General features: G+C 50.2%; 7 protein-coding genes across 7 annotated transcripts; 3 read left to right on the top strand and 4 right to left on the bottom strand.

Moving 5' to 3' along the window:
* The first annotated feature begins 1,290 nt into the window (after nucleotides 1-1,290).
* ACET3X_001549 (uncharacterized protein) lies at nucleotides 1,291-4,676 on the top strand. The gene is made up of 4 exons (XM_069446852.1): nucleotides 1,291-2,037; nucleotides 2,099-2,412; nucleotides 2,465-2,488; nucleotides 2,618-4,676. Exons 1-4 carry the CDS (start codon nucleotides 1,710-1,712, stop codon nucleotides 2,708-2,710), a joined length of 759 nt encoding a protein of 252 aa, XP_069311791.1. The 5' UTR covers nucleotides 1,291-1,709; the 3' UTR covers nucleotides 2,711-4,676.
* A 274-nt stretch (nucleotides 4,677-4,950) lies between these two features.
* Nucleotides 4,951-6,256, bottom strand: ACET3X_001548 (uncharacterized protein; the record flags this gene model as incomplete). Its single annotated transcript, XM_069446851.1, has 2 exons — nucleotides 4,951-5,828; nucleotides 5,902-6,256. 2 exons carry the CDS (start codon nucleotides 6,254-6,256, stop codon nucleotides 4,951-4,953), a joined length of 1,233 nt encoding a protein of 410 aa, XP_069311790.1.
* Nucleotides 6,257-7,216: 960 nt separating this feature from the next.
* Nucleotides 7,217-8,891, bottom strand: ACET3X_001547 (uncharacterized protein; the record flags this gene model as incomplete). The annotated part of the gene is made up of 3 exons (XM_069446850.1): nucleotides 7,217-7,397; nucleotides 7,463-7,561; nucleotides 7,612-8,891. 3 exons carry the CDS (start codon nucleotides 8,889-8,891, stop codon nucleotides 7,217-7,219), a joined length of 1,560 nt encoding a protein of 519 aa, XP_069311789.1.
* Nucleotides 8,892-10,915: 2,024 nt separating this feature from the next.
* On the top strand, nucleotides 10,916-13,126 carry ACET3X_001546 (uncharacterized protein; the record flags this gene model as incomplete). The annotated part of the gene is made up of 4 exons (XM_069446849.1): nucleotides 10,916-11,007; nucleotides 11,060-11,281; nucleotides 11,331-11,729; nucleotides 11,785-13,126. 4 exons carry the CDS (start codon nucleotides 10,916-10,918, stop codon nucleotides 13,124-13,126), a joined length of 2,055 nt encoding a protein of 684 aa, XP_069311788.1.
* Nucleotides 13,127-13,373: 247 nt separating this feature from the next.
* On the bottom strand, nucleotides 13,374-14,648 carry ACET3X_001545 (uncharacterized protein; the record flags this gene model as incomplete). The annotated part of the gene is made up of 1 exon (XM_069446848.1): nucleotides 13,374-14,648. The coding sequence occupies one exon, from the start codon at nucleotides 14,646-14,648 to the stop codon at nucleotides 13,374-13,376; it is 1,275 nt and encodes a 424-aa protein (XP_069311787.1).
* Nucleotides 14,649-15,383: 735 nt separating this feature from the next.
* Nucleotides 15,384-15,975, bottom strand: ACET3X_001544 (uncharacterized protein; the record flags this gene model as incomplete). The annotated part of the gene is made up of 3 exons (XM_069446847.1): nucleotides 15,384-15,770; nucleotides 15,819-15,854; nucleotides 15,907-15,975. The coding sequence occupies 3 exons, from the start codon at nucleotides 15,973-15,975 to the stop codon at nucleotides 15,384-15,386; spliced, it is 492 nt and encodes a 163-aa protein (XP_069311786.1).
* Nucleotides 15,976-16,891: 916 nt separating this feature from the next.
* On the top strand, nucleotides 16,892-19,811 carry ACET3X_001543 (uncharacterized protein; the record flags this gene model as incomplete). The annotated part of the gene is made up of 5 exons (XM_069446846.1): nucleotides 16,892-17,093; nucleotides 17,146-17,292; nucleotides 17,346-17,987; nucleotides 18,032-19,534; nucleotides 19,582-19,811. The coding sequence occupies 5 exons, from the start codon at nucleotides 16,892-16,894 to the stop codon at nucleotides 19,809-19,811; spliced, it is 2,724 nt and encodes a 907-aa protein (XP_069311785.1).
* Between the last annotated feature and the right edge of the window lie 3,507 nt (nucleotides 19,812-23,318).

Raw genomic sequence — 23,318 nt, 5'->3', positions numbered from 1 at the left:
TGCGCCAGAAGCGCAATCCCTGTGTTGCTGTTCACACCAAGGTTCGGAATATTGAACGTCGAACATTGTGTACTGCTGCGAAGTTCTAAGGGGCGATTCGATCGAGATAATTACCAAAATGCCAGTTCCAGGGCCTTGGCAACACACTCTGGGTGTACCTGCGCTGTGGCGAGGAACGACACAAGTTGGTGGTGTTGGTTGGGCCGGACCTCGCCTGCAGGAAACTATAAAAGGAAGAGCCATGATGCGGTATGGGTTGAATGCGCTGCCCCACTTTCCCCCTCGCGTTGCTCTAAGCCCATCAGCGCCATCACCAACACCATCGTTCTTCTGTCGCATCATCGTCGCTCGCAATATGCTTGTGGTTAAGGTCCCCTAACAAAATGCCCACACCCTGCCAACTGACGTTCTGCATCGAGCCCGTACAACGAGAGTTCCAACTTAGGTACACACACCAAAGTGGTGAAAGGACACCACGCTATTGTTAGGTAGGTATCGTATCTGGTCTCCCACCCAAGCGTACAACGGAAACTGCACTGCAAGTTTTATCATGATGCTCAGATCAAGTCGACGGAGATTCCTCATCACATCGGGACCTAAAAGGTTTACATCTGCCAACACCACGACTGCAACAAGAAACACTCACGCACGACCGACCTTCGACACCACTATCGCATATACCACTTAGATAACCGTCAATTCAACTGCTATGCTCCTGCATATGAACGGGCCAATCATGATTTCCTAAGGAGTGACATGAACTTCACACGAGAACTAGGCGCGCATGGTCATTGCAGATGGTATTATGCTGGAAGAGAAGCATGAAGAGTAATGCGCTCAACAGATGGCAGATCTGGGGATGGTGGATACTGCCGTTTCTACGAGTGGGACAATACCCACAATTCCATTTAGTTTTAACGTCTGGACCTTACAACAAACGTGATGTAGCGTACGACGCGGGATCTAGTCGCAAGAAACTTTGGTGGCTTGTCAAGGTTTTCCGATCATCTCTTGCAAGACTTTCTGGTCGGCGTTCCTGTATTTTGAGCGATCCTTTGTATAACAGATCGAAGCATGCTTCTGGTATCAGTGAGCCATTGCGTGCGAATCGGATGGCCACGTTTCCTGATTCCTGTCTGCCCAACCTGCCGTTTCTGACATGTGATCGCCCATCGGTCTACCTGCGCACGAACCCTATATCTGGGCCGCACTTAACTAATCATATGACTCGAGCAATCGTTCGATATTTCGACCGATACCTATCAGCGCACGATGATCTCACGGTCCCATTCTCCATCGCGTCAATTAGAATCTGGTCGTGAACTACAAAGTTTCGGACTTTGCGCCAATCGCTGTGGGATTGAGTTTCGGCAATGCGGACTTCCCCGGCATCACTGCGGAGACACTCGTGGTCCCAGGCCGCGCCTAGACGGGCCGTCAGACACCGCACCACTTGGGGGAACGCCTTCGGCAGAGAGGGCATCAACTTGTCCCTATGAGGTAATTCCTTACTGAAGAGCATCAGCATTAGGGGCTAGGGCAAAACTTTTGTGGCGGAGTCTAGGTGTTCGTCTCCTTGTGCCCAAGTGTGCTTGGCCGCTGCGTTAACCTACCTCGTGCCCTATTCAATCAATTTGCTTACCCATCTGCATTCATCCCTTCTTATCACGTTCGCAGGACCGAAACCAACACGAATTGCAAACGGAAAAATGTCAAGGATCGCCTGTGCTTGGGTGGACTTAGGCGAAGATGTCGCGGTCGCGAATCGGTGGTACGAGGGTACACATATTCCTGCTGCCCTTGCAAAAACCAACTCCACAGCCCGTCATGCAGAGAAGGTGGAAGATGGTACATTCCAAGAGGTAGCTCCGATCGAAGGCAAACTCATGACCATCTACGATGTACCCGTACACCAAAGTGCGCAAGAGTTGGATGCGCTGCTATGCCCGGCCTTGGACAAACTTCCGAAAGAGGCGTCAATAGACACACGGGTCTACTCTGAGCAATTCAAAGGGCATGGTGCTGAATGGCGCGGCGGTACGTGTATCCCAAGATCATTACACATGTAAATACTATGGCAACTCACGCCCTGTACCAGATGTCCACGATGTCCAAATGTGGATGGTAGTTCTATGGCAACCCACCCCAGGACTACATGACGAATTTTTAGATTGGTTCACAGGGGAGTTTATAACTGGAATGCTCAAGAACTCTGAATTACTCCGCACACGCGTCTTCAAGCTCGAGCACGTATCCAAGATCCAAGACCAGACACACAAACAAGTGGACAAGGCGTCAGTATATCAATACATGACGATTTGGGAATTTGACAGCGAGGAGCTGCCATGGGAGGTCTTGGTATACCTAGGGTCCTCAGAGGGGTGGAGGCACTATGTTGAGGGCGGATGCCTGGTATGTTGGAAACTTCCAGGCCTGGGAGCATCAACGAGCTAACCGACTGTAGAACTGGCAAATGGGACAGTTTCTGGTAAATAATCCATATCCCGACATCGAGGACACGGACTATCCTGTCGTCAGGGCACAAAGTTCATTTTAACCCCGGCCGCACAGGAGTCGCGAGAGTCGTCGGAACCAAGGCTGAGCTGATGCAATACAGGAATATCAAAATCTAACCGACGATATCAACGAGCATAGCGGGAGTGATCCACTGGACAAGCAATTGGACGAAGAGGTGCAGAAAACACCGTGACGAACAATGGGTATGAGGGGCTGATATTGAGGACCTGGATTGAACTGAATTGCCTATCATGTTGCCATTGTTTACAGGCGTTAGAGTAATACCCCAATTTCTCTTCTCTATGCAAGCTTCCCGTCTGAGTCCACATGCTACTTGACCAGCACATTTACACCGTGTTATGCTGTCGCCCTACTTCTGATTCTATTCGTCTTTGTCTGGCGTGTAAGGAGGCGTACCAGATGTGGCTGTTGATAAGAAGCGGTAGGATGGCGCACCGGCCTGAGCATGGACTATTCCAGACATGCTGGGGGAAGGTTGTTGTAAGGGTTGCTTTGGAAAGGATTGTGACTTCGGCGCATCGCTGACGCCGGATGGGAAGTGTTTGAGATTCACAGTATCTGACCTATGCGACGGTCTACGTGCTTCCGTCTTCTGTTCGGCATCGCCTAGCGGATGATCGCGTACAGGGTGTGGTACAATCTCATGCACGTCTTGCGCAACGCGATCGTCTAAGCGACCCGCTCGTAGCTTCCTCCGTGATGCCGTCTCGCAGCCTGTGCCAAAGACCAGATCTGATGACTCTTGTGAAGTCAGGCCTGGTTGCCTGAACGGGTTCCCAGGCGCTTCTGAGACGACAGAATCAGTAGTCGTTCCCGGCAGATTTCCCAAAGGTTCTGTTGGCGCTGCTTCCAGGCTCAGTCGATCCAGTTGATGTTGTGGAATTGGAAGCGCGCCTGAGCAATAGTCTCCTGGTTCGTTCTGTACAGGTCTTTCTCGCGACAATCGATCCCCGGATCGATTAGCCTTATGCCGTCTAAGGGTCCGACTTGAAGACTGACGGCGCTCCACCACGCCCACTCCTCCACGCCGATCACTGTGCGGCTCGCGACGTGAACGCTTTCGATCATTAACGGGCCGAAGTACGACGGAATTTTTATTCGAGCTTGGGCTCAAGTCCTTAGCTTTAGACGGCGCCGTGCCATCGCTCTTAGAACGCCTGTCAGAACCGTCATCGCTTAGATCGCAAGGTCTGACACTTAGCCCCTGTAACTGTACTTTGCTTTTTCCCCTCTATCTGGCGCTGTTAGGGTTTGGTGTTTCTTGTGCCTCGTGCTGCGGCCCATATTGGAGCCCCTAACATGCTCAACGCCGGTGAAACTTTGCCGCTCGTCTTTGTCGAGATTGGCGCCTTCTACATTGACGTATAGCCTGACTTTGCGTCCGCCACGGTTTGTATATTCGTCGCCGATCCGATAGACACATGTCCGTCCCTTTCTTCCGCTTTCGTATTTCTTGCGTGCGTATACGTATCGTGGAGTATGTTCTTCGGTACGATCGCTAGTCGTGTTCTGTGGCGAGAGCAGAGATCTGATGGCTCCTCGTATTCCATGTGTTGAAATTGCATCAATGATCATGGCCATGACGTGCGATTGCAGGGTGCGGTAGCGATGGAAATAGTGGTGAGATGCTCATCGTGAACGTAAGCTTGAACGCAGGCACACATCGTTGTGTGACGACTGCCCAATTAGCAGTCAGGTCGCAGTTGCTGCTGTGCGCTTAGAGGATCGGTTGCGGGCGAAACTGCGTGAGCAGGCGCGCTGCGGACAAGACGTAGCCGCCGAATCTGCTATACTGAGAGCATCTCAGTAGTTCAATGCATCATCGTCTTACCTGAATTCTGATTGCCCTCTTACCTGCGCACATACTCAACATACTGATATGACCCTGAGGTCTTGTACAGCGATAGTTCTAAAAAAACTGCTAGAGCCTACATTGTCTCTGAGTGGCAGGCCCATCTTGTTCGCCGCTCAATGATCCGTAACATTGAAGGCGTGTGCTACTAGAAGCACATGGATCGAGGCATGCCAGCCAAGGAAGCCATTAACGATGGTCTAGAAAAGCTGGTACCGAACGCAGAATAGCCTCAGCGTGAATGAAATGCATTGACGTGGACTACGGTAGAGGATACGGAAAGAAGTTATGGCATCTGCAGGTGGATTGGAGAGAACGAGGCCAGTGCACGTCATCGGAGACACCAGTCTCCGACAGCGCCGCTTAATCGCCAAGGTGCGCTAACACGCTCGCTCGGTCCCGCTATTTCCCCAGAGGGGAACACCGAGCTGCAAGCAAACCTTGGAAGTCTGCGAGGCCAAAGCGGAGCTATATCGCTACACCTGCATTTCGCAAACCCACCGCGACGGCATTGTCTTATCGACTCGTCTGTTTACGCAACAGATCCTCCAGCTAAACTTTCAGCGTCCATTTCCATTGTATGCCACTACGCTGGGTTCCTTCGACAAGTCAGGACAGGTGTATTGTCCGCTCGCTGGATCAAACGTGCACACTGGGGGTATATATGTGGCCAAAGCCAGAACTCTTGCCTTGACCACTGGACCAATGGACAATCCCTCAAGACCACGGATATAGGACACTAGTCCAGACACATACGGCGCAGATGCTGAGGTACCACTCTGTGTTGATGTGGCTGTATCTGAAGTGTGCCATGTGGATAGGATATCTGATCCAGGAGCCCAGATGTCTATGGCAGATCCGTAGTTGGAAAAAGACGAACGGGCATCATTCGATGAGACGCTTCCGACGCAGAGAGCCTCGGGAGCGCGGCATGGAGATTGAGTATCCGCCGACTGGTTGTCGTTACCCGCAGCGGCGACAGCCAACACGCCTTGGTTTAATGCTGCTGCTACGGCCCTGTCCAGGGTTGAAGACGCCGGGCCACCAAGCGATAGGTTGATCACGGCAGAAGCCTGTCGGCCTTTGGTGATGATATCGTTCACCGCCCAGCTAAAACCACTCAGTATAGTGGACGTAGATGCCGTCTCGCCTTGAAAGACTTTGACCGCGATGAGATTTGTCTTTTTGGCGACGCCGTAGGTCTTCGCACCAATAATACCGGCTACATGGGTGCCATGACCAAAGGTGTCAGTATTGTCGGTGCCGACCGCGTTGAACCCCCAGGACGCGCGACCTTCGAATTCGACATGAGTTGTACGAATTCCACTATCAACCACATATGAGTAGGTGCCCGAACCAGCAGTTGAGTCATATATGTAGCTATTAGCACCTTTCGCTTTTGACGAGATGCGTCCAAGACCCCACGGTGCGGTGTTCTCTGCTAGTCGTTAGCAATATACTCTGAAGATGGAAGGGTTTTGGCTGATTGCTGGAGGATACAAGGCACATACGTGTTACAAGAGCCGTAGTGTACATGATGGAGTCTTTCTCAATGTGAAGAACTTCAGGCATAGCCTCCAACTCAGCGATGGCAGCTGGGTCAAACGATCCTGAGTAACCCTTGAAGTCTCCAAAGTCGTACTCTCGGTCGATACTCGCGGCCACGCTGACGTCATCTCGACGCCTTATACTGCGAATCTTCTTATGATGAGCAGTGATCGTTGCGACATCAACGTTTGGCATGAGCTGAACGATGTATCGCCCAGCGAGCACATCGTCGGAAGAGCGGGCTGCAAGTGGTGCTGCCTGCGCAAGGAATGGGACTACGCCCACAGCCAGAGCCAAGACACGAGTAAACACGTGCATCGTGTATGGAAAGAAGAGAAGTTATAGAAAACAGAAGGTGAAAGTGCCGGAGTTGGCCTATGGTCCATCGCCATACCTACACGATACTTATAGCGGCTCGAGCCGTCACGGCTCACCTGGGTACATTAGACACTATGATGCCTTCGATCTGGTGCTTTACCGGTGGAAGAATCGATATACTACAGACTCTTCGAACATATCCAATAGCGACCACGTGGGCAGTAAGATTCACGGCCCCGGGCGCTTGCGGGTGTCATACCGTTGACATGCGCGGATACTGTTACATATATACTCCACAAAATCCACCAAAATTTTAACCATCTGCCCGCTCCTGCCTTTTTTTCGTGGACTCCGATCATTTCTGCAGGTCTACTGCACTGCAATGCAGGAGCAGCGCTTTTTATGCAGCATGGATGTGTCAATGTGGCCAGGCACATTCGACAGTGGCCCTTGATATTGCTAGGATAAGTTTGCGCCACCAACTCTGTTGTCATTAAATGAATTCGCCCTGTGAGCTTACCACAAAGATAAAAACTGCAGCGTACATTGTTGGAAACCCAAAATGGTGGGGAGCTGCTGTCAAGATGGTTTTCTCGCTGGTGGCCGTAGGTGGGGCCATGCAGGTGTCTTAACCGCGCCGCAATCCTTCACTGACTAGGCTGGATTCGCGGGACTGTACCCCATTCATTCAATGACTGCATGCACCCCGAGACTGGCAAGGCTCAGATAGACTGTCAGTACAATGTGGCGAAATGCTGCTGTCTAGCCTGTGTTCACTTAATTGATGACCTACCCATCATGGTTGTCTTTCAAGGACAGAGGAATATCTTCATTATATCAATATGTCTTACTTGGCCAGTACTTGGCCCTAGTATGCACCGTAATCCAGTTCGTATATCAAGCCTTGCTTAAAACCCATTCTGCTTAGCAACCAAAGACACATAATTGTCTTCCGTCAGCTTACTCTTCCGGATCGCGACCTCCCATCTTCTTCATCTCCTCTAAGTATTCTTCATCCGTCTGGAGGTCAAACGGTAAAGGTCTGGTGATGGGCAACAGCGAGGCTCCGTGATCTTCGAGTTGCTTGAGGCGTTTTTGAGTTGCCGGCTTGGTCTTGTTGACACTGTAAAGCTTGACACGACTGCAAGAAACGTTAGCGTCGTGTTTTTGAAAACAGGCAAGAATACCCAGATGGGAAATACTCACTGGCAAGATGAGGTTACGTGAAGATCCCAGTTCCATGCACTTCGCACAAAAGTTGGTTGCGTGTTCAAAGCATCATCCCAGCAACGTACGCAGAACTCGCTAATCATCATTAGTGTTGTGCAGTAAACATTTCGACGTGCGAGACTTACAGCCATCCTTCCGCGTCGACTGGTATGTCGATCCACCATGTGCGCCAGGCGTGGTAGTACTTCTTGCTCAAGTTCTCGTACGGTACTTCATACCACACGCCGCCTCCATCATTACTGACTTCGACTCTTTCAGGCCAACCACTGCCGCTATATGCCCAACCAGTCATACGAATCTTACCATCATGGACGATGACATCCTTGTCGATGGGCGTCATGATTGCACTGGCAACAGGCATCGTCTGGATGCTGAAACCGTTACTGTATGTGACGTTCTGCTTGCCATTCTGTGGGGTGTAGTATAGATACTCCTTCATCTGCACAGGAGCCATGGAAGGAGCATCGATGACATTGATGCGGGTTAGCCATTTGCAGCTCCTGGCACCAATGTAGCCCATCACGACAGCACGAAGCGGGAAACCATGGATGGCCGGTAGTGGCTCACCGTTCATCTCCCAAGCAAGCATAACCTCGTTGACCTTCACCTTGCGAGTCGGCACCGAGACGGCATAGTTGTACACCTGGCCCTTCTTGAAGTAGGTATCGGCGCCAAAGAACTCCACGTGCTTTCCTTCTGGCTTCAACCCACAGTACTTGAGGACCTTTTTGAGACTGACGCCTACGTAGCGGGCAGTTCCGATGGCACCTTCTCCCCAAGGAGCATTAATGAGTTCATCTCCGTCTCCTGGGTAGTCGTGGATTTGTTCAATACGCCGGGTACCACTGCATTGCAAAGTAACGCACGTCTCCATGCGCGGGAAGATGCTTTCGTCTTGAAGCTCCTTCAATGTAATCTTCTTTGGCGTGTTGACGAGACCCTCGACCTCAAAAAAGTACTTCTCTGGATCAATCTCAGGAACACCTCCATGGTTTCGGATGAAGTGGTCTTTGTTGGGAGTAATCGGATTCTCAACCAGGCGCTTTCGCTGCGGCTCTCCGTTGTAAGGGAATTGCAGGACATGAATCATGTCCTCGCTTTTCTCTTTCTTGACGTATTCCCATGAGATGGCTGGAAGATCCTTGGTCGTTTTGCCCAAGGCATAGTGGTAGTATTTCCATCGCACACCTTCGAGGACCGGATTGGTGTCGGGCAACGGCTTCATCTGGAACTCGGGAGGTACGGGAAAGTCATATTTCGCCAGGATCTCCGCCGCCTTCTTCTTCTTTTCCGGGTATCGTTCCCACTCGATGTATCCTTTCCATCCCTCTCGCTCTTCCGGGAAATCCGGCTCTTCGGTAGTCAAGATTTCAAAAGGCTTTGCGTTTGGTTCAGCGGGCGCCATGATTTCGGTACAGAATTAGAGGATTTGTTCTAGAATGAAGTTTGGGATACACCCCCTTACAAATATTGGCAGGTCCCACGTTGTGGGTTAAAAGCGCCAGTCCTTGTACGACATGTCATGACCTCAAGATGACTTATTCTTAATCATGGCTATAGTATCCCACCACGATGCGTGCTGCAGACAACCCCTGCTTGGTATGCTGCCAGCGTGCGATTTACTCGGATCCACGAATGAAAATGCCGCAAGCTCCGCAGAAGCGACAGGCAGAGATACACCACTGCGTCATCATGATGGGGATCAGAGAGCTGTCAGAAAACCCCGGAGGGTATAACGAGTCTAGAACTAATAGTTGTTAAGTCCGATGTCCGAGAAAGGGCAAAAGCCGGAGAAAGTCATGGATACGGTGCGCTCCACATGGAATTGGCGATTAAGAATACCAAAAAGCTTGAAAAGACTCCTTGTGCGCACCCAATGGCACCCATCAGGTCTAGGTGATCGCGACCTCAATCAGCTGTTGTTGGCGATGAGTAACTGATGACATGCATGCCGCATACGAAATGTTGAAACAGCCCTGGCTTACATGCATCACCGACGATCTTCGGAGGTTTCGAGGGAAATTTTCAACGAACCAGGGACGAGGCATAGAACAGACAAAACCGGGAAGCAACGCGATGGCTGTTGGTGTTGCAGAGCGTGGCCAGTTCGGGTGAAAATGCGCGGCAGTTGTTTCCGCACACGTCGCCTCGGCGAATTGCATGGCAAGCTAACCGGGAACGACTTGGGGCGTAACACGGTGGCCCGCGCGGTCGAAGCTGCCCGCGGTCCTCCGCATCGCTACATACCACGACTTTGGCATCTAGATGTCTCTCAACTACCATGCGTCTGCAGCCATAGCGGCATATCGGACGTTTGCGATACCGCTCCCTCGTCCCGTAGCGCACAGTATTGAGATTGTACCAGTTCGCATAATGGTGGGTGTAGCGCTGATATCGCAGTGGAGTACGCCCCTGAAGAATGTCGAATTGATACTGCCTCAGCTCTGGACAATACGCGGCCTTCTTTCTACTATGGAACAAGAGAAAGCCCATTCATGTCACGCCAATCTTGGCCGCACGACCTTTTCCAAATACAGTATGGGGGGAGATGAGGAACACTGATTCTGCCATACCTAGATATCTTGGTTGTCATCGTCTATGATAAATAGACTTGTCGAACAGTGTCGCATATCGCATTAATCCCCGAGAAGTTGTCGCGGGACAGATCTAGTTCAAGCACAGAAGACACGCGATTTGGCGACACACCTAAATATGAGGACGTTTTCCACGCGACAACGCCACCAAGGGGCGCCCTTGCGGACACGGCCTGCGTCCTTCAATCCTGAATATTGGCGACATTATCCAGCTGGACAACGATTCCGAGCATAGCTATGAGGATAGTGATGGCACCACCTTCACATTCAACTGCTTTTCCGAGGCAGCAAAACACGGCCCGTACGCTCAAACTTATGGCGTTTGTCCATCTTGGATTGAACGGCTTCAAGCTGTCCGACAGGACCTCAAAGGGCCCTTTGATCAACAAACGTACTGTATTAGCTATATGCCAAACGGAAGGCCGCGGATTGCGTCTAGTGAGTATGACGACTATGCATCCGTATTCTGGAGAGAGCATCCTGGAGATGTATCCAAGCGCTATTTCTGCTCGGGATGCCCACGCCACGGAGGCACAGTTGAGATTCACATCGGTCGAATAAGGAACGACCGTTCTGACAGTATCTGATTTGATGGCCAATGCACGTCCTTCACACAAAACTGGACAGGGGGCTAATGTGTCCGTATGCTACAGTGAAGGACGTGCATGGATAGCGAATGTTCCGCGGCAGGATCGTGAAATACAGACCATCATGTATGCGGAAAGCCCGTTGTGAACGGCTGGTTATAGGAGCTGTGGCCTTGGTCGATTCAGCAATCGAATCTGCTCTATCTGCCCACAGAGTTCTAGATTTTCCTCGAGTTATAGCAGTCAACATGGCGAAGAACGCGCAGACTACGCTGATACAGAACGCAAGAGCGTCCAGATCCATCGATACGTTTGAGCTGACATGTCTGCTCTGGGGAAAGTATGTTCAATGTACAAACCCTTTGCTGTCTCTCTACTAATCCGCTTGCCAGCGAACGCATTGTCAAGGAGCGACGAGCTGCTTTCAAGCGGGTTGAAAAAGCACTCGGTACCTCTGATAGTACGAAACTTCCGCGATGCTACTCGGAAACCTCACGCGAGGATCTGTTTGAGCAAGGTCTTGAGATGGGAAAGGTATGTCTTGACGATATGCTCGAGCATAACCATGAGTACTTTGTATGGATTACTCCTCGAAACAATCTCGTGAACGCGAGGTAGGTCATTGCAGAAATAGTACCAGATTGTCGAGCTAACTGCTGATAGTCCTTTCGGCCACAAAGCTGTTCTGTTTGAGCCTGCAATGGAGCACAACGGTACAGAAGAACAAAAGGCACAGTGGCTTCCGCTCGCTCGATCCGGCAAGATACTCGGTACATATGCGCAGACTGAACTTGGCCATGGCTCGTTCGTTCGAGGTATCGAAACCACTGCGACCTTTGACCTTGATAGAGATGAATTTGTCATTCATTCGCCAACAATCTCATCAACGAAGTTTTGGCCTGCTGGGTTGGGCTTCTCGACCACACACGGCGCAGTCATGGCTAGACTCATCGTCGGTAGTCAAGATAATGGCCCGCATATCTTCCTTGTGCAACTTCGATCGCTAGAGGATGGCAAGCCAATGCCTGGCATCAAGATGGGTGACGTTGGCTTGAAGCTCGGGTGAGTAACCTCGTCGCATAAGACATCAATCATTGTAGATCTGACAGAATACCAGCTACAACGAAGCAGACAATGGCTTCGCCTCTTTCGACCAAGTCCGCATACCTCGATCGCAGATGCTCATGGCACACAGTCAGCTCGTACGCGACGGCACATTCACCAAAGACCCCCTCCGCGCCAAGCTCTCCTACTCCGTCATGCTGCTTGTTCGCGGCAGGATGCCCGGCATCTTTACCGTACAACTCGCGCAAGCACTGACGATTGCGACACGATACTCCGTTGTGCGACAACAAGGCCTCGGCCCTGCCGATGCGTTGAACACTGAAGCGAGCATCTTCCAGTACAAGCATCAGCATTTCCGTCTCATGAGCATGATTGCTAAGACGTATGCAATGTTCTTCGGCTCGCGGGTCTGCGATAACCAGTACAACAAACTCCGCGAGATGCAGAGCGAGAATGATCACTCTCTCCTGCCGTCTGTTCACGCGCTGACCGCAGGGATGAAGGCATACGTCACATCTGAGGCGGCTGATGGTGCCGAAGACGCGCGCAAGCTATGTGGTGGTCATGGGTATATGTCTGTATCCGGTCTACCGGATATTGTTGGTGCTCTCACAGGTGGCGCAACGTTCGAGGGCGAGAACTATGTCCTTTGGCAGCAAGTCGGACGACACCTGCTGAAGCAACTTGACCGTCTACAAGACGGCGAGCCAATCGAGCCGCAGGTACAATACCTGACTGACGTTGGAGACCCCAACATCCCGTGCAGCGCATCCGGAACGCAGTTTCTCGACCCGGATGTACAGCTTGCAATCTACCGCGACCGCGCACATCGTCAAGTCATCAAGGCGCATTCGGCTATTCGAGCTTCGAGCAAATTGCCCGCAGATGCGTGGAACGAGCACATGATGCTGCTTATTTCCGCCTCACGAGCTCACATTGAATATTTTATCCTCAAGTCCTTCATTGACACCATCTCAAGTCTTCCTGATACTGCGTCCTACAGCCTTCGCACCCTTCTGAACCGAACGCGCTCGCTCTTCGCCCTCTCTACTATTATAAACCCACGAACAGTCGACGCCCTGTCCTTCGTCGAGACAGCCCATGAGCACTCTCCCTATCTCACTACAACACAACTCGATCTCGTCCGCTCACTGGTCAACGACCTACTCGATCAGCTACTGCCTGAGGCGATTGCATTGACGGACGCATGGGACTTTTCTGACGCGAGTCTCTGCAGCGCATTGGGCATGTACGACGGCAATGTGTACGAGAATATCATGCGCTGGGTCAACCAGCTGCCGATAAACCAGAAAGCCTGGCAGAACGGCGGTGTACAGAAGGGGTGGGAGAAGTGGGTCGATCCCATCTTGAAGAGGGAGACGGCGAAGTTGTAGAGTAACATGACTTGGACGCGTAGTTTACATGATTTTTGGGATATATGGTGATAATCTTTGCCAGACGATGATGGCAATCGTCAGTAGGTAGATGTCCAATACAGTCGTTGAATAATTCGGTCGAACTGTTCTCGTATGCTCCTACAAATTTGATCCCTCTGCTCTTTATGGACATCTCGTCAGAGGGTGTGTCAGACTCAAATTCCACGTGAGTTCGCCCACTAAAGTCAAGGGTGTGTTCAAACTGCTACTTCCCCCTTCGTTTTCTCAACACCCTACTCTTGTTCGCCACATCGTTCTCCTTATTCGCGTTATCCTCATCCTGCTCAGCCGCCTCCCTACCACCACACTCCCTCTCTTTGATTCTCAATACCTTGATCCTCCACACCCGTTGCTCCATCTTCAACCTCAATTCTTCCATCTCCCTTCTCTCCGTTACCGTCGCGTTCTCCGGTATATCGGGCAAATTCTCTAATTCCAACTCCACGTCCTCTCTGTCATCCATAATGATGTCTTGTCCGGTATGAATACGCACGTCTTCCGCATCGAAGCCAGGCATATCTTCCATGTCCTTCATGGTCACATCTCCCCCATCACCCATAATCAAATCCTCGACATCATCTCCACGGATAACCGAAGGGCCCTTGGCCTCTTTACAAACAGTCGGAGTATCGATACTATTGTCCAGACCCGGAACATCGACAGCAATAGTATCCAAATTAATCTGCCAATGCGGCTCCCTGACTCTTTCTTGCTGGAGTCTCGACAATCTCTTCTTCCTCTTCCTTCCTTCCGAGTCCACCTCATCACCATCAAGATCCGAAAGAAAACCAGTATCATCCGGTACCCGGGGATCCGGATCTTGGTGCACCTGACTCGGAAGTTCTGCTGCAAGGGGATCCGGCAATGCTTCCTCGTCTGCCTTTCGTCGCTTTCCTCTTGTTGCCGGTTTTGGCCGCGTGGGCTTTTTTGCAGCAGATGCTTCAGGGTTCAAGTTCACCTTCACGGGTTTGACGCCGTTAAGATACTGGTATTTTCCACCGGCGAGGGGTTCGGAAGATCCTTCTTCTTCTTCATCTTCGTCCTCATCTTCGTGGTTCATGGGTGTTTTGGGTACCTGGATGCTTGCTTGGCGAGCAGTACGATTGACAAGCATTTCTTTCAACCGCGATACAGGCTGTGTTTCCTCAGCTCTTGGCTTCTCGGCTTCTCTTTCATATTCTTTCAAAACATTTTTCAAGTCGACGTCCTTGGCCCATGGTTGTCTGCCAATCGCAGAGCTGTTCTTCTCTTGGCGTATCTGGACGGCTTTCCGTAATCTTTTTTTGAAGCCCGGAAGGGTGGCGGTGGGTATTGATGAAATTTGGCTCAAGAGTGTGATGAATTCATCATTCCAGTCAGTCGATGGCTGGTTGTTGGGCCATAGTGTTTTCGGCAGACATTTTTCAAAAGGTTGAATGTGCCAATTACGCATAATGATTCCGATGTTCCCGTTGACACTCTTCGTTCTTCGTGGTGCCATTATTGCGTTCAAAAGAGCGAAAGCCTTTGGAGATGTGATTGGTGTTATTCAACAAACGAGTAGCGGGCCCGGGAAATGTGAGATGGATGAGATGGATTTCGTGATGTTAGGACGCGTAGAAGCAGCATGGTCGTCTTGTGTCATGATAGCAGAAAGGACGGCAAGTTGCAGTAATTCGAGGTAGAAGGGCGGTCAATGCGTTCTCGTCAGCCACTCTGACTAGCAGGGGCTAGCCTCAATCTGCAGCTATGGCTGGCTACCTTCAGCGGCTTCTCCACGCGTATGCCCTAGCGCTCAAGGCATGGGAATCGTCTCAAAAGCCGCAGCATGCACCCGGCCTGAGGTAACTCGAGAGTTTGTTTCCTGATGGGTGGGCCTGATGATGTCATCGAGTTATTTTAGTCTGAATCTGAGTTTGAACTATTGCGGTAAGCTCGGAATCAATAGCGTAGATGCGCAATGGCTAATGGACATTGAGATGTGTCGTATCTTGTGATTTGCGCACACTCATGCTTTCTTCTAGAGACGCCTCCAGATGTTGTACAAGTCGTGTCGCGTGTATGATACAGATATAGCACAAAGCTGAGGAGAGTGTGAACGCCGCCCGCTGCCGAAACCTGCCTGCGGTATATGCCAAACATCCCAAAAACACCGCTTGCCCAGACATGTTGCTGCCCATCCCTGGCGTAATAACGGTCCGCTCTGAACAGGTATAAATCGTGAATCGAAAGTGTTTTATGCGGCCACAGCCATGCCGCCGCCGCCAGATCCTGCGCCGACATCGCTCGGTGGTGGTGGAGGGGCATCGAGCCTTGTGTTGTCGGCCATCATGCGGTTGAAGCCAATTGATACGCCCTCAATGACAGCCAGCAGGATGGCACACGATATCGCTCCGTTCCGCATCGACCTATAGCCTCCTCGTACTGCGAGCGATCCGCCGGTGAAGAAGCCTGCGATGATGGCATTCCATGGGTCTTCCTTCTTCCGTATTCCCTTGACTGCGCAGTCGTATGTGTTGAAAAGCCCTCCCCAAACACCAAAGTTTCCGCCGAGAACGGGGGCGCGGGCCTTGATCGCGGTGATGGCACCGATGCGTCGCTCGCCGTAGGGCGAGTTGCGGAACTACAGGCTGGTAAGCGCATGTCTTCGAGGTAGCGAGGCCACACTTACGCCTTTTACACCATGCCATACTGCTCCTCCAACAGCCTACTCCGCTGTTAGTAATGGGTGGAAGACACTGCGCCCGAGGGGGACATACACCCATGGCAAAGGCACCACCAAAGTCATTGAGAATGACCCAGGGACAGGGATCGCGCGAATGATCCATTATGTATTAATAAGGCGAGAGGCGGGCGTTGGGCGATTCCGAGGGCGGGCAAGAGGGTGTGGGCGAGCTCGTGGTCGGACGATAGCCACCGGTGACGATGTGCTTCGATGGAATTTCTTGAGGACCCTTGCTGCTTTGGCGCTAGCGGCGAATCCCGGGACCGCCGCGACCATCTTCTTCCGTCAAGTCTCCTGCCACGCCTCATCATTCACCACCCGAATCATTATGCAACACTCTAGTTTAACCTCCATGTACCTCCATGCTATTCCGTATACGAGTGCTTCTCGGAAGCAGGTAAGCCCAAGGATACAGCTCCAAATCACCCGTCAAAACGATGCGCATCGCACGCCGCTCTTGTATGCGAAGTGAAGCACGATCCCAACTACAAAGATGCCAAACTCATCCCACTTGTCCTGGATATCAAGCATTATCAGAATGCGTGTCTATTGCAGGTGATAGCAGTATGAGATGCGGCTGACCTACCTTTCCTCTTTCCACTTCGCTCTTGTGCAATACATCCATCAGCTTGTCTAACAAGTCTGAGCACCCTTACTCTCGTTATGCTTTCATCATTAGTTGTCTTTGTCGTGTCAATATTTTACAGGGCGCCGCTGTTTTTTACAGTCATGCCATGCTCCTCACCGCTGCAACGGTATGTATCACACAATCAGCGCTCACTGTCCCAATTGCGATATCTCACCTACACTCACCCGTCCCATTGCTCTTCCACAAGCTTCTTTGCCCTTCCTCCCGTTTCTGCGTATTAATTTCAACCCCCGCTTTAGGCATCCGTGTCGTCGCGTATTGCTTAGTTCACGCGGAGTCTTGGCGCGCGCGTTGTCACTATCAATTTTGATCGTACCTCCACTCTCCCGTCCAACCCTACTGCCACAATCAATCAATCAAGATCGAAATCATGGTAGGCGCCACCAGAAGTCGTACACGCAACGGCGAGGTCAAGCAGCCGGTCTTGCCCAGCGAGGATGGCACACTTACGGACGCGCCCATGGAAGGCAACGCTCACTCACCTCCGCAAGAACCACAGCGTCTGTCTGACCGCGATGACGTGTCGCGTCTGAGTGCAGGCCTCGAACCACTCCATCTGGTTGGTCAGGATGGTAAGCTACGTGTTAGAAGGTCGTATCGTCGAAGTAACTAACAAGAGATCAGATACACCGCAGACTTCCAATGCAACCACATCCGGCGAAATCGACCCGCTTGGTATCCATGTCAAAGATGCCATAGCAACTATCAGCCGGCTAGAAGGACTGGGTCTGCAAATGTTAGAGATCCCTCTGCCGAAGTGTATCGTGCTAGGTATGTTGCGTCGCATGGCATTCAGTCATCATCCCACTGACATGCTTTCCCAGGCGAACAATCTACAGGGAAATCGTCGGTAATTGAAGCAATATCAGGCATCAAGACCCCTCGCTCGACCGATACGTGTACCAGATGTCCGCTTTTCATCAAGCTGGAGCCTTCCGAGAACATCCATGCCGGCTGGAGCGCAACAGTCAGTCTGCGCCGGGGGTATGGCCACGATAGTAAGAAAGGTCGAGCAAATCTAGGCCGCTTTCCCGGATGGGTGCAAATGCCTAAGCCAAGCGACACACACTTCGCATCCACGGACGACCCTGGCCAACTCGAAGGACTAATCGCACGCGCTCAAACAGCGATTATAAATCCTATGATGGATTACAAAGAGTTCCTTCGAGTACCCGTCAGCGCGCTCAGCGACTACAAAAGCTGCGAATTCAGCCCAAACGTCGTGGTCATCGCAATCACATATCCGGATCTCCCTGCTTTAAGCTTCTATGACTTACCAGGCATCATCGGTCAAGCAGAATCGTCGGAGTCGGAGTTTCTAGTCGACTTCGTTCACGATCTAGTGACGGACTATGTCAAGGATTCAGAGGCCCTCATCCTAGTGACATGCTCGCTGGAGAACGATATTGCGAACTCGACTGCTGGTGGAATTGCGCGAAAGCTCAATGCCACAGACCGGTGTATTGGTATGTATGATGCCCTCTATTGCACTCATCGCTAACGTTCCTAGGCGTGCTCACCAAACCGGACCGCTTGCCGCCAGGGTCCCGCTACGAAAAGCTCAAGGCAGTGTTTGATCAACAGCGCTTCGCACTAGGCCACGGATACTTCGTCGTCAAGAACCTTGGTCAGGACGAAATCGATCAAGGTCTCACCCATCAGCAGGCTCGGATCCTAGAGCAAAACTTCTTCAGCCAAGGAGAGCCTTGGGCGACAGAGTTCGTAAACTACGGTCATCGCTTTGGTACCTTGAACTTGCAACGCTTTCTTTCCGGGAAGCTCGCGGAGCAGATTACCAAGAAGCTCCCCATCATCGACCAGGAGATCAATACCAGACTAGAGCAGGTCCTCACTGATCTTCAACAGTTTCCAGATCCACCAACTCACAACGCTTCTCGGATGATTGCGGACGTAGTGCTCGACTTCTCTCAAGATGTACGCAAAGAGTTAGAGGCCGAGTTCCCCTGTAAAGCATGGCGCAATGCTTGGAAGGCGTCACAGAAGTCATTTTTCGACGCTCTAACAAGCATGAAGCCTACCATGGCCACGAGAGGAGAACGAGATGTGACCGTCTACATGGATGTGCTCGGCGCCCAACCTGGCAGCTCAGCTAGCAAGGCCATTCCTGTTGAAGACGACGACGATGAGGAGGAGGATGAAGACAACACTTGTCGTTACACCCCAACCAGCAGCAATCCCGAAACCCCCACGAAGAAGCGAAGGCTTGATGAGACTCCATGTCCATCGCCGGCAAAAACACCCAGCCGTCGTCTCCCAAAGTCCGCGGCCCCAAGCTCAGAGCTTGGTGAATTGAGGAAGACATTCAATCTCGACCAGGTCGCGCAGCATCTCGCGGAGAATTCCCAGAGCAAGGTTCCAGGACAGATTGAGCCTCGTGTTGTTGACAATCTAATGCTCGAGTCTCTTGAACATTGGGGACGGCCGCTCAACGACTTCTTCAACGCGCTTGAAGGTCAGATTGCTATTCAGATTAAGGCATTATTCCACAAGCACTTTTCCAAATATGAGGGGTCAACTTTCTACCGAACCGCTTGGCAGATTGTGGAACAGATGGTGGGCCTGAACTTCAATCAACAACGCACTACTATGGCCAATGAGAGTCTGAACGACGAGAAAGAGGGTCCTTATATCTTCCATAACGAGATCTTTGAACAGGAAAAAGAGGCTGTTCTAGATTATTACCGCCAGCATCGATTCAAGGCACGCCTTGGTATCTACAAGGCTGAGAGGTCTAAGCGGACAGGAAGGCTAATTACCCCTCAAGAAGAAGAAAAATTGAAGAAGGATGCTAGGAGTATGGAGGTATTGAATCATGAGCCATATGTGGTAGAGCTCAGCGTTGTGGCCCAAGTCACAACCTACTACATGCTAGCAGCACGTCGTTTCCACGACGCTATCTGTATGCGCATTGAGTCTAAGTTCTTTAAGCAATTGCGTACGCAACTCCGCGATGAGCTTGAGAACGGACTAGGTCTCAACAACGGCAGCGAGAGTAAGAATGCTCCGATCCTTGCACTACTGCTACTAACACTATATTAGGCTACAACAACGCTGTTCGCCTTCTCGCTGAGTCTCCTCAGCGCTACAATCAACGCAAGGAACTGGTCGGCCAGCGAGACTCGCTTCTACAAGGCCAGAAGATCCTCCGAGACCTCCAGCAGAAGTACGCTGGCGATAGAACCACCTCCTCAAGTGCTTCTGGCGGTGTGACTCCTCCGTCGTCTGCAGAGATGGAAGATACCGATATGACTGGACTTTCGAGCCACTGACGGGGTAACTACGTGAATTTGAAACGCGCTCGTTGCAAGGTTGATGAGAACCAAGATACGACGTTGAAAGAGCTGTTGGCTTTATGACCATGCGCTGGAATTGTCACAAATGAAGCGGAGTTGCACAGCGTTATTATGGCAGCCGCGTTTGAGCATAATTGTCGCTCATGAACCAGCTGTAAAGCTTACTGCTTCATACGAGGAATGACACAAAGATCAACTCATTTTCACGTCATCTCAGACTTGCTAACATATGACGTGCATTCTAGTTACTTGCTGGACTCTCACGACTACACCATCTCTTTTCGCTGCGATCTTCTCCGTTATCCTCCCTATGGTCTCTATCCCGTGTCTTCCTTCGCCCTCCGTGTCAAATTTGCGGACGTTTTGTAGCTACGATATCTCTTCGGTATCGTAACCCGCGCATGGGACTACTGTTTTCAGTCTCATATCGCTATCTGTCTCCATTGCCTCCAGCATTACCCTCCGCGTCACCCCCATTGCCCTCTCCGTGCCCTTTACCAGCCCCGTCCCCCCTTCTCTGTTGTTCTGCGTCCCCAGCGTTTACCCTCTGTTCCCGCTGCTCAGCATTATCTTCTCCCCTCCGTACTTCCCGAAAACGCTATCGCAAGCGGTCGAGCCTTGCCCACGCTGTAGTACGATCTATAAGGCTCGTCGCGACTGCCAGTTGAGTCTCCTCTACTTCCGTAGAAACACCACTATCACGGAGAACAGCGAGCCTGCGTCTATACTGGAGCATCGAGACCTCAGCATCTCTGGCATCAAGATCGCTAAGGGCTCTTCGTAGCTCCGATGCGGTGGCAGTTGGTCCAGCAATGGTGAGGGCACGTGGGGCGGCAGGGAGTTGTGGTGGTTGTCCATACATTACACGTGGAGCGTCTACTTGTAGCTGCGCTCTGAGGTTCGATGTAGCTGCTTCTGCCCGTGTTTGGTTAACTGGATGCTGAGCTGACAGTCTTCCAGGGGTACTGCTTTCGGATCGTTCTCTTGGAAAGAGTATCGTGGCAACTGATTCAAAGAGGGTGAGCATACTTCCAACATCGAGGCTTATAAACTCCATCTGGTTTCTAATCGCTTGCCTGACTGCCGCAGCTTGCTCTGCTGTGTTGGAAAGGTTGGATAGATCAAGCAGACCCGCGACAATTGCGTCTTCGAGATCAGCATCGCTCGTCGCACCTAGTCCAGCAAGGCGTCTTGGGAACATATCGAGAAGCAAAGTGATGCCCCAGTTCCTGTGGATGCGCTCAAGAGCTTGGCTTCGCTGTCTTGGAGTACGGATCCTGGTTGGTGATTCTGGTAATATGGGCTGCTCCTGCTGCTCTCTCTGTTTCGACCTCTTACGCGCGCCCTCGGCAGAACCATCGTCACCTTCTTCCTGTTCTGGTTTGCCTCCTTCGCTCTGTTTCGTGATCTCGGCATGTTTCCGCTTCTTGGATCCTGATCTATCTCCGCCGTCTTTCGCCACCGCTATCGTCTCTTTGCCGCTGTCCGAGTTCGTCCAGTCTTCTTTGAGTAGCGTGCGTATATCGTGGCGCAAATTCTTTTCTTTCTCATGTCTCTTCCTACCCCTCGGTAAATCTCCCCCTGTGTTCATCCTTTTTCTACAGAGTCGAATGATCTGCTCTATCGTCTTGTCGCTCATACCTCTAGTCTGCTCTGATAGCCGCTGGAAGTCAAGAAGAGTTGCTAATTCCCAGGTGTCGTCGTCGGCAAGTTCAGTCTTGAGTTCACCTGTCAACCATGTACCTGTTGTCAGCATCTCATGGACGTGTTGGATGTTCCAGTTTGTTCTGATGGCTGCGAGCGCTTGGTCTCGTTGTTGGGCCTCAGATAAGGGAGGAGTACTGGCTGGTTCAATGACCTCGTCACTATCGTTCTCGTTCTCGTTTCCGCTGATGATCTTATCAGTGCCTCCATCTACGGCATCAGTGCCCTCGAGTTGGCGTACAAGTTTGTCTTCTTCTCGGAGTGCCTGGGGTACTTCTGCATCTGACAAATCTTCATCTCCATCTACTGATTTCCAATCCTCTGTACTATCTTGCTCTTCTTCCTCTGCTTCTTCTCCCTCTGCTTCTTCTTCATCTACTTGACGTTCCGTCGTCGTAGAAGTTTCGCCTACATCTGTGTTCGTTTTCCTTACTTTCGATATCTCATGGTCACTCTCCTCTGGATCGTCCTGAGGTTTCTTGCTACGTTGCTTGGATTTCTGCGGTTTGCTGGTCCTCATGATGTTCGCCTTTCTGTATCTGGTATCCCTGGTCATCTAATGGGCTCTTGTACAGGCCTAATGGGTGGGTAGATGAACAACTCTAAAGCTTTACTGCAGTCTCATATATACTCCTCCACTACCCCATCTCTTTTCACCGTTTGCAACTCAGACAAATAACGCTCTTTGTACTATCTCTTCTTGAGAACGCTACAGTGTCTGTGCGCGTAATGCCTAGGTTCGCGTAATGCCCGCCCCTAACACTATAACACTATAACTTTAGCGCGATATAACTCTACTAATATAGATCTAATTTAAGAAGTAATTAAAGAAATTAAATTACGTAAGCTAGGAGATAATTTCTTATATATAAAAGTCGCCGCTAAGTTTAATATTAACTAGCGTACGCTTACTTAAAGATATTAGGGTAAAATAAGACCCTATAGTATTAGCTATTAATCCCTCTACCTATAATATAAACTTAAGCTTATATAATATATTAAAACACTTACTAAACGACGTTTACTACCTATAAGGATAATAATATAGTAGTTTACTTTATCTTTAGCTAGAAAAGAAGTTTTAGATAGCTAGGTTATACGCTTTATAAATAGGCATTTAGATAACCTTATCGCCTAGTATAGTTAGGGGATAGACTAGTTATAGTATAAAGCTAATTTAAGGGCTAAGTATAGCTTATACTTTAAGCTTTTATATAAAAAGATAGTAGAGTATAACCTTATACTAACCTATATATTTAATATAGATAAGAAAGGATTTTAACTTAGAATACTTAGTAGAATAAAGTAGGTATTTAATAAGGTACTCTATAACTAAAAAAAAGTAACTTAGGCTCTTTAAGATAGCTTAACTAAGTAGATAACTATCTTAGCTTATATTTATTTAGATAGCTTAGTTCTAAGTCCTTTACTTATCTTTAAAGGAGCTAATAGAGCTATTTAATCTAGCTAGATAGATACTATTAAAGTAGGTAACTACTTAGTCTTTATTACCTTATCTCCCTCTAGTTAGAGTAATAATAATATTAGGTTAACTTAGCTTAAAGAAGTCTTTAAAAGAGAGACTAGAAGGTATACTTTAACTAGCTATTAATTACTACTCCTTAATAGCTATAGATCTTATATAATAATAGATTTTATTAATTATTACTATAATAATAAGATCCTATTAGCTATATTTCTATCTTATACTACCTATACACTTTAACTACTTAACGTTAAGATATTTAAGCCTCTCTTAACTACTTATTTATCTAAACT

This window comes from Alternaria dauci, chromosome 1 (assembly GCF_042100115.1).
Source record: "Alternaria dauci strain A2016 chromosome 1, whole genome shotgun sequence".
NCBI classification, from domain to species: domain Eukaryota; kingdom Fungi; phylum Ascomycota; class Dothideomycetes; order Pleosporales; family Pleosporaceae; genus Alternaria; species Alternaria dauci.
The sequence above is the reverse complement of the archived record's forward strand: the minus strand, read 5'-3'. Positions and strand labels throughout refer to the sequence as shown.